The sequence below is a fragment of the Vigna angularis genome, chromosome 2, assembly GCF_016808095.1.
Source record: "Vigna angularis cultivar LongXiaoDou No.4 chromosome 2, ASM1680809v1, whole genome shotgun sequence".
Taxonomy (NCBI): Eukaryota; Viridiplantae; Streptophyta; class Magnoliopsida; order Fabales; family Fabaceae; genus Vigna; species Vigna angularis.
This window is the reverse complement of record NC_068971.1, coordinates 45,195,162-45,205,904: the sequence shown is the minus strand read 5'-3', so window position 1 is coordinate 45,205,904 and position 10,743 is coordinate 45,195,162. Positions and strand designations below refer to the sequence as shown.

Below are 10,743 nucleotides of genomic sequence, written 5' to 3'. Positions count from 1 at the left end.
AAAATTCTAATAAATAATATTAAAATATAAAATAATAAATAATTAAATTAAATTAGATGGGTTGACGAGTGAAAGTCACCAAAATTGAATCCTATTATAAGTGAGTAAGCTTGAAAGGTAACCCATATATAAAGTTACATTTTTTTTTTATCCTGGTTACAACCTTTTGAGAGTAAATTGACATGAGATGTGTTAAAAAAGGAGATCATATCTGTTTGTAGTATTTGGATTTTGAATGGTCTGAAAGGCGTGGCATTTGTTTCCCTCCTTCTTGTCTTTAACCTAATCTCGTATTTTGTATGTTGAGAAGAAGAAATGTATGTGATAGATATTATGAGATGAACACATAGTACATAGAGATAGAGACGGTATTTGATTGAGGCATATGGGTTTTTGGGAGAAGTGTAAAATTGACTTGGTTTGGATTTTGTGGAAGCGTGGGGGTGACGTGAAAAATAAAGCCAAAAATCTGTAGTGACCCAGAAACGCACTTTACACACAAAAAAATGAGACTGGAGTTTGAAAGTTGGAAGGCGAAAGACTTTATACAAAAAGTGAGCGAAAATTCTGAGACCGTAAAATGGAGTGGGTCACGCGTCACCCCTCCCTAGGCGAGACAACCCCTGTGTATTTTTTTGTTTTAACAGTGCAAAACATAGATATAGAAGTGTGGTACAGTAGAGAATTCTCAAAAGTTTAGAGAATTTTACCACTGGGACATGCTTTTTGAAATTTAAATTAAAGTTGAAGTTAGTGGAAATAGAAAATGACCAGACGGGTTTAATTGACAGAAGGAAAAAGAGTTTGGTTTTTGACATGGTTTGTGCCAAGTGTGCTTTCGGCGCAAATCGCTGTGAGTGGAAAATAAAATCCCATTATTTAAGAATAATTGGTCTATGACCAAACCAGTTTCATCACTCTCTCTCGCCTCGATCCTATAACCCATCTTCGTTTGAATCAAGAACAAAGTCTCCTCATTCTCACTCTCTTACTCTCTGGGGGACACCATTTTTGTTTTATTTTTATTTCCTTTCGTTTTTCTCTTTTGCGCCATCACTCCCTTCTCTTGTGTGAACACAGTTCAGGCTTCTTCACTTTTCTTAATTTGTTTGGTTCTTCATTATAGCATTTCCCTTATGGTTCAGAAGTACTTGTTGCACGAGCTACTTCAGGAGGATCAAGAACCCTTTCTTCTAAACAAGTACATTTCCGATAGGCGAAGCCAGATGAAACGGCCTTCCTCCAATACCTCTTTGCAAGTCAAGAAACACAAATCAACCAATCCAACCCCAAGCTTCCCGGGGAATTTCTGCAAAAGTGCTTGTCTTTTTTCCCTCACAGACACCCCTGATTTCAGAAAATCTCCACTCTTCGAATTCGCTTCCGCAGCAAAAAGCCCTTGCAAATCCCCCAACGCTATTTTCCTTCACATCCCTTCCCGAACCGCGTCTCTGCTTCTGGAAGCCGCTGTCAGGATCCAGAAACACTCCTCACCCGCTTCACGGCCCAAAATGAAAGCCCAATCCTTCGGTCTCTTCGGTTCCCTCTACAAGAGACTCACGCAACGGGGCCAGAAGAAGCGCGAGATAGAGGGTGCTGGAAGCGTCAAGGTTTCGGTTAAGGACATTCTGAAGTGGGATTCCTCTGTTGGGCGAAAAAAAGGTTCCAACAAGAAAGAGGATGAAGAAACTGTGAATGTGAATGCAAATGCGTGTGAAGTGGGGTTTGTGTGTTCTTACAATGGTAGAACTAGTAGTGCTGTTTGGTCAGAGACCAACGCGGATAAATCCATCAACATGGAAACGTCTAGTAGCGGCTACTCCGACGAGATTCACTTCATAACCAATTACACAAACTCCACCCGCTTCTCCGAAAGTCCGTTCCGTTTTGTTCTTCAAACTAGTTCTCCCTCCGACGGCCGCCACACGCCGGAGCTTACCTCGCCAAGTCGCCACGCAACTGAGGTTTGTCTTTCTTCTTCTTATTCTTATTATATTAATATTTTATGGTAATTTTTTGTTTTAGTTTTTATATTGAACCTGGTTTTGGTCTGTGGCGAGTGAGTTACGAGGAAAAAAACAGGACTCGTTAGTTGAGTGGTGTTCTGATTTTGTCGGTAATGGAACGTGGGTCTGTGAGTTTGGCCGGAATGTCGCTTTTCGGTGACAATCATAGCCCTCAGTCTTTCCGAAATCTGTTAAAGAACAGCCCTGTGAGGACTGTGGAGGGTTACATATGTCAATTTCGTGTTTTTGTTTTGTTTTTCTGATTTTTCTCATAATTGTACTTTTCGATCGTGTTTCTGCCATGCAAATCTTTTCTCTCTCTTCCAGTGGGTTGTTTGGTAAATTGCTTCTTAAAGAGTGACAAATTCTGTTTTCCACTACTTCTAGTACTGCTTGTTGGTAAATGACTCTTTCAAAGGGAGATAAATCAGTCGAACAGTGATTTACTAAACAACCCACTATCGAAAAATGAGTTAATATTCTAATGGATTTTTATGTGGATATTAATAGGAGAAAGAAAGTAATGGAGGCGAGAGTGTGAAGAAGTTCGAATCAGGGGAAGAAGAGGAGGAAGACAAAGAACAGTGCAGTCCAGTGTGTGTGTTAGACCCACCGTTCGAGGACGATGACGAAGGGCATGGGAACGGTGATGAAGGAGAGGAGGGTGGTTTTGATTTGGAGTGCAGCTATGCGATTGTACAGAGTATGTCACTGCTTATTTATTTTTGTACCATTCTGTGTTTGTTGTTGTGTGGTCGTTTTCCACCAACGCACCATCGTACACACTTCTTCAAAGTTGCTTGTCTGTCACAAAATACAATAAGAGGAGGGGCTAATTGCTGATGTAGTGATGTGATTGTGCTGATCTTTAACCGTGCTATCCTTGTGGGTTCCATCCGAAAGATCACAGTTGCTCTACATCCAAACGGCATTTCCCATTTATTGTGGATCCTTTACATCTAGATACAAGGCCATTGGTTATAAATTTTAATGTGACCCACTATTTTTCTTGTTAGGAGATACGTCTTAATTCCCACCATTGCATTCAATTTGTTGGATAACATATGAGCAATCAAAATCATACCTTCTTCCATACCAATAATGCTAGACACACATATAATCTTACACTTTTTCTTTCATTAATTCAAGATTTGCCGCTAATAATAGCATTGAATTTTGCAGGAGCCAAGCAGCAGTTATTGTACAAGCTTCGTAGATTTGAGAAACTGGCAGAGTTGGATCCGGTAGAACTTGAGAGAAGAATGCATGATGAAGAAGACGAGGAGGAGGATGAATCATTTATGAAGGAAACATTACGTAAAGAAAATGACAGTAGAGAGGTGATTTTGAAAGGTCTGTGGCAGTCAAGGGTGTATGACAGACAGCAAATCCCAGATGAGTTTAAGAAGCTGGTATCTGATCTGATTATGGAAGAAGTGAGAGCACTTGATGAGTTGGAAGATAGGGATATGGTGATAACAAGGATATGCAAGAGGTTGGAGTTGTGGAAAGAAGTGGAGTCGAACACAATTGATATGATGATAGAAGATGACTTCTCTAGGGAGGATGGTGGGTGGAAGAAAAATGTGGAGCAGATAAGAAATATGGCTGGGGAGCTTGAGTGTGCTATCTTCGGCTTTCTGCTGGAGGAATTTTCAGAGGAACTAGTATGCTAATTGGGGGGAAAACTTAGTATGAATAATTTATCTTTATTCTTTAGAGTACAGTCTGACTTGCATGTATTGGGTATGATAGGCTAGTAATTGAAAAGGAAGAAAAAAAAAAGTAACCCATAAAGATAATCAGGGTATATATGTACATGACTCGTGTTCGTAGCTGGTTGTGGGGATGCTGTAAGTCACCTTTCTTAATTTAATAATATAGTCTCTTACAATGACACTTTGTTTTTGGTGTTTTAGTTCAATGAAGAAGGGATAAACCTAATGCGGTTTTAGATGATAAATGAGACTTGATAGGGATTTTCCTTTTGTTTTCACCGGAACAAAACATGTCACGAAAATTTGTTTGTATGTTTGGGGAAGGAATATTTGAGTTGGGAGCAGTGAGGGTGAGTTATGTGCAGGGGATGGAATATTATAATTCGGTGATCTTTGTCTAGGAAGGAGTAATTTGACAGCGACTTATCAGTTTAATCTCATGTTGTTTTCTTTTCCAAGGTTCCTTTTATTATTTAATGGATAAACAACTTGTCTAATTTGCATCTTGCTTTCTGCCTTTTCCTTTTTTTCTAATCACTCCAGGTGGCATCTCTGCTTATGCTTTTCTGCTGCCACTCATCGATCACCATCATTTGGAACCTTCAAATTAGTGTTTATCCTAGGGAACGCCACTTGTGCAATTCGAACACTGTTGGTCAAACACGTCATCGTCATAATGTCAATAGTCACGAACAAATTTAATGTATCTACAGTGATTTAAGAAAAATACATAACATGGCTAAATTATATATACAGTAGTTGTGCTAACCAGCATTAGCCACTACGATCAATAAAGGATAACCCAATTAAACATAAACTATGGTTCTTTGGGTCCCCGGCTTCAACACTAGAAATGCAATATCTTTCATGTATTATTGTTCATCAATAGGTTTGATAATACAATCTTGCATAGTAACTTTTCTGCAGCATTCTTGGCTCTTTGTGCAGCAGAAGAATAGATGGTATTCATTTTCAAGGCCAGCATACAAGACATATAGCAGAGGCACTCAATACCTTTGTCCCTCCAATAAGCAGATGAGTTTTGTCAACAACACTTTCCATGAAGGTTATAGCCCTCTTTAAAGAGACACCCCCAAAACTGGACTCTTTGTACAACGATGTATTCAATACATCTTTTCCCTCTTCCTCATCAAAAGAATTACTGTAACACTTGAGAACTCTACGAACAGTCTGTAAGTTGTTCTTGCCATCATCACCTAGAGTTTTTTCCAAACACTTCCATCTATAGCCTTCCTTTGACACCACATGTGAGGCACGTATACTGCGCCACGAGAAAAAAGGATTATGTCCCATCTTAGCTTTAAAATAAATCCACTACTGGATCGTATTTCACTTGGAAGATCTTAGATTTTTTTTTTATCATTAGTCATTATTATTATTATTATGTTTAAAATTCTATATTTTGAAACACTGAATAAAAAATTTAGGTTCTTTTTACTAAAGGGAAATATATTTTTTTTTCAATTTTTTTAGGGAAATGATTAAATTTTTAATAGGATAAGTCACGCATATAAACGATTTTGAATCTTTCTTTAGCATCAACAGCGTTAAATTTTATCTAATGTGAAAAATAACGTTTTATTGAGATATATGACCTATTGGCTCGTTGCTTCACACTTGTTGTCCACATGACAAAAATTAATCTTATAAATTTAATTGAAAATTAAAAAAGACGTGTATTGGAATCCCAATTATTTTATGTTCTTTATCACCCATGATTACATTTTAGTACTCATCTTACCATTTTCAGTATTGAGTCATTCATTTAACTCCATTTTTTCTTCCATCATTCATCCCATATTCGCATTGATCCACACCGACCACAAGAACAACTCAAGAGTTTGGAAGGCCAAACAAACTTAAGAATGAAGTGTTTTTTATTATAATTTCATTTCAAATTTATTTTTTAAACTTTTTAAGATCTTTTTTATCTTGGAGGCCTAAAGTAATTAATACTATTTTTTTTAAACCTTTTTTTCTGGAGGTCTAAAGAATTGACTTTACTTGTTTGGGCCTTAAATCGGCCCTGGTCCACCATCATCCTCCTAACCATCCATTTACCTCAATTTTTAATGTTATTTGATGTGTTTGCTTCTCAAACTTTCAATTTCCTGAATCTAAATTGATTATTTCAATTGAATATCAAATGACAAGTTTTTTAACTATATAAGTACCACTTCTTAATAAAGCATAGGGGTTTTGAATTTTTTTGAAAAATAAAGGATTTTGAAGGAGAAATCATCAATAATAACAACATAAAATATATATATTTAAAAAAAATGTGAATCTTTACTTTTATTTTATATTTGATCTCAAAGTTCATGTTTAATTCCTTCTATCCAGTATGAAATTTGTATTTTACATTCGTGCGAGTGTTGGTTGATACGAAATGTTAACTATGAATGAGACACATGTTTGGAGTGATAGAGTGATGTGTTTGTACTTCGAACCATTATTAATCTCCGTTATAATCTTGTTAGACAAAAATATTCAAGTGTTTAACATAAGTATTCTATTTTTCATGAGTAAAGATATCTAACCAAGAAATAGCATAAGAGGATATCGAAATTCTCAAGCTCTCCTTATCTTACCGAAAAAGAAGTTGAAGGAATCACAATACGGTTTTTATTTTTATTTTTAAATAATATGAGTTCATTCGATTAAAGAGTATAATGATATTCCATAAGACAATAGCCCTCAATTGGATACTTTATTTGAATGTGAACAAATATTTTTTTAAACATCATCTTAAATTTTAGAAGATGATCAATTAAGATTTCCAATGTCGTATTATTAATATGTGACATAACATTTAAATTACAATAATGATATTTTTAGTCAACTAATAAAAGTATGAAAGTGTTTCAATATATATTATATTTTTTTTTCTAAATATTATGTAGTCCTTTGTTTGTACTCAAAATTAGTTACTTAAATTGAAATAAAAAGGTAAATAATTCTTTTTAAAGTTTGAATTAAAACTTTTAGTTATTATAAATTTAGTATTTATATATTATTAATGATGAGTTGCATATTAGGAGAAATATTGGAAGAGCCTACTATTAAGGATGAGATAAAAAAACATTGAGAAATTTATGTCACCATATCTTGTTTTGGAATCATATCGTCACGAGTCACGAGACTTAATGTTTAATGCAAACTGTATTTGAATTTAAATTTTTATTTAGGTTTTGTTTAATCGATATAGTTTGCATGTTTCGAAAGAGGGATTCAATCCGTTGAAATTGAGTTCAGTTTAAAATTCAAACTATAGGACTTGTTTTTTCTTAATGCCATATTAATGGCATATGTGTACACTACCATTAAATTTTTTTTATTAATATTCTAATGGTGTCTAAGTCCAAGCAAATGACACACCCTACTTTTCCAGGAAATATCAATTTCTTGGTACTTGCCAAGAAAAATTATCCAATATAATATCTTCTTTACTTGGATAAAACAAATTGAAACTTCAAATATGGCGACAGCTGTGGAAAAAAACAAACTACTGATGAATAAGGTGGCCACATTGAAAGGTACAGTTTTACTAATACAAGACGTTGTCCATTCCATATTTAGTTCTTACCATCTAATCTAATGTTCTCGTCAAATATTGATAGTGATCAATAGTCTCCCTTCCCCCTAGTTTCCTCCATTTCTAATTTAGTAAACCTTATAAATCTAATTTAATATATTTTGAAGGCAACTTGTCTGAGTTCTACCAATTCTAATACCATATGTTCTTTTAATTTTTTTTTAATAATTAAATTAATAATAAAATTTCTTAATTTAATAAATAATATTTGTATAACATAACGTGTTAGATTTATAATAATAATAATAAAACCTATATAGGTAAGTCATCAGCATATGCTGATGTGACTGAGAGACTCTGTTTAGATACCAAACATTTTTTTGTGGCTGAATGATTTTGTAAGCTTTCGGAAGTTTGTCGAATATGAGTTGTTCTTAAGTCCAACCTAGACAATAACACATTTGAAACACAGCCAATCATTCTGAAAAATCCAAAGGGGAGGGAAGAAAAAGCATGGATATGGAGGAAGAAGCCAATGATCACCACACAATAGACATATGGAAGGTAATAGACAGAGAGAGGTTGGCGTCGATGGAGCTGAAGATTTCGGAGAATCCCAAGTTGCTAAGTAAATCAGCGGGAAAGAGATCGTGCTGCATCTTCAGGGTCCCGCAGAGCCTAATCGAGGCCAACGGAAAAGCCTACCAACCTCGAATCGTGTCCATAGGACCATACCACCGTGCCCAACCTCGTCTCAACATGATCGAGGAACACAAGTGGCGTTACCTCGGTTCCCTTCTCAACAGAACCAAAACCAAAGGTTTTGGCTTAGATGATTTATTCAAAGCCCTTGCCCCTTTAGAATCCAAAGCCAGAGAGTGCTATTCAGAAACCATCCCCCTTGACTCTCACGACTTCATCCAGATGATGATCCTCGACGGCTGTTTCATCGTTGAGCTCTTTCGCAAAGTCGTTGGATTAGTACCCTTTGAACGCGACGACCCTCTTGTTACCATGGCCTGGATATTACCCTTCTTTTACCGAGATTTTCTCAAGCTTGAAAACCAGATCCCGTTCTTCGTTCTGAACCAGTTATTCCAAGTTACAAAACTACCGGGAGAAAAGTCAACGTGGAATCTGTCAACTCTGGCTATGATGTTCTTCAACAACTCGTTACAAAGACCAGACGATGTTTCTGGCTGGGCAAACGTGAATGGAAAACACTTACTCGACCTGGTTCGTTCCAGTTTCATTCCGAACCACGCAGAAACTAGAGAGCCAAGAAAAAGATTCACCACGCCGACCCACGTGATCCACTGCGTCTCTAAGCTTCGTAGAGCCGGGATTAAGATCAGCCCCGGCAAGGAAAGCGAGAGTTTCCTTCACGTGACGTTCAGGCGCGGCGTGATTGAAATGCCATCGCTTACAATGGACGATTTCATGAGTTGCTTTTTGCTGAACTGCGTGGCGTTTGAGCAGTGCTATGGTGGATGCTCCAAGCACTTCACAGCCTATGTTACTCTCTTGGACTGTCTCGTGAACACTTACAGAGATGTTGAGTATTTGTGTGAACGGAACGTGGTCGAGAACCACTTTGGGACTGAAGGAGAAGTTGCCAGCTTCATCAACAACGCGGGAAAAGATGTGGCGGTTGATTTAGATTTGTGTTATTTGTCTCAGCTGTTCAATGATGTTCATAGATATTACAGAAATAGTTGGCATGTTCAGTGGGCTAGCTTCAAGCACACTTACTTTGACACGCCATGGTCGTTTATCTCTCTTCTTGCGGCCTCCATATTGCTGCTTCTCACGGTGGCTCAGACCTACTTTGCGGCTTCTCAGTATTTTGAAGACTCCGAAAAACAATGATCCTAAGCTCCAGTCGTTTTGGAAGGAATAGTTTAGGATCTTGTAGCCAAAATCTCTGTTAATTTTTGGTTCACTGAAAGACAATTTGATAAGATAGAAACATGAGTTTTAAATTCGATTAATTGAATTTACATATAGTTAATGGGTGGAATTATTTATCATGGTCTTTTGGTTTGTTTATAAATAATAGAGTCACAAATTTTTATATTTAATTTATTTATTATATAATATAAGGATAAAATAGTTATAAAAATAATTTCTTTTATTTTTAAAAGAGAACAAAAAAAATAAAGGGTTAAATATGTTTTTAATCTCTAAACCATCAAGCGATTTTGATTTTCGTCCCTCTTGAAAATGTTTGTTCATTTTAGTCTTCTTAATTTTAAACCTCTTATGTTTAGTCCTTAAAAAGTAAAGCTGATAAGTTTTTTTTAATGTGGCAAACAACAAGCACACGTGTGATGCCAGCGTGCGCCACTTTTTATTTTTCTCTTTTACTCTTCAACGGAGTAGCGTTCGTCCACCGCCTCTGATGATGGAAACAAATCTACATCTTCGACTTTAACAAGGAGGAATTTGGTTGTAGAATTAGAGATTGATGGTAAATGGGGTAAACAACCAAAGTATTCTCACGAAGGCAGTTTTGAGAAGCCTGTGATCGAGGAAAATGGAAATGAAGAAAATGAGCATCGGTTTAACTATACGGACACTTCTCCACCAGAATCGTTGTAGGAAGGCGACTAAACTTTGGCTGCAAAAACAATACCATCATTAGGGATTGATAAGGTGCAAGAGCCTAAGATTGGGGTAGATTTTGATAGCGGTCAATTGAGAAGTGCGATAAAAGAAAGGCATGAGTTTAACTCGATCTTTGGGAATTCTATATCTGACGATTTTGAAAAAGGTTCTCCCATGGCTAGTGATGGAGGTTCTGATTCAGATACTGATTCTGGTTCAACATCTGATTCTAAAAGTGAGCATGAGAGGGAGGAAAGGAGAAAAAGGAGGGAAAGGAGAGGGAGAAACCCTCTTCTCCCAGCATAAGCAGAAGCAACATTCCCCCAAAATCAGAAACCCTAATTTTTTGGGTAGTGGTCTTTAAGATTAAAATTGTGTGTGTGTTGGTTAAAGACTATGAATGTGAATATTTGTGGGATAGTTCTTTTATTTGTTTGATCTAAATGGTTTGTTTCCTTTTACCTCCATAACAACATCACGATACTTTTCTTTGCAAAAGAAGGGGAAGGTTGCATCCTAACCCCAATGAAGGAAAATGTTCTTCCACCTGTGACTGTAAATTTCCAACAAGGTCTTGGTCAGAGGTTTAAACAACCAGCTAGAACTGGTATTGATTTTTCGATATTTGAAGAGTCTGAGTTATTGAATGCGGGGGACGACGATATCTATCTTATTGCAATTAAAGCAGATGCATCCACTAGTGACCTTGATGAATCAAAATCAAATGAAACTCCATCATATGGTAACACAAACTCTCAGATAACTCAAGTTGTGTTTGAGAAGGATAAAGGAGAGTTTCAGGTGACCGACACTGACATTGCCAACTTCAAATAGAGCACGAAGCTCCGAGACAACA

At 36.5% G+C, this 10,743-nt stretch overlaps 2 protein-coding genes across 2 annotated transcripts; both read left to right on the top strand.

The window, feature by feature from the left end:
- Positions 1-818: 818 nt before the first annotated feature.
- On the top strand, positions 819-3,969 carry LOC108327795 (uncharacterized). Its single transcript, XM_017561502.2, has 3 exons — positions 819-1,964; positions 2,517-2,709; positions 3,189-3,969. Exons 1-3 carry the CDS (start codon positions 1,137-1,139, stop codon positions 3,680-3,682), a joined length of 1,515 nt encoding a protein of 504 aa, XP_017416991.1. The 5' UTR covers positions 819-1,136; the 3' UTR covers positions 3,683-3,969.
- Positions 3,970-7,686: 3,717 nt separating this feature from the next.
- LOC108327572 (UPF0481 protein At3g47200) lies at positions 7,687-9,293 on the top strand. The gene has a single exon (XM_017561262.2). It carries the CDS (start codon positions 7,794-7,796, stop codon positions 9,147-9,149), a length of 1,356 nt encoding a protein of 451 aa, XP_017416751.1. The 5' UTR covers positions 7,687-7,793; the 3' UTR covers positions 9,150-9,293.
- Positions 9,294-10,743: the final 1,450 nt, after the last annotated feature.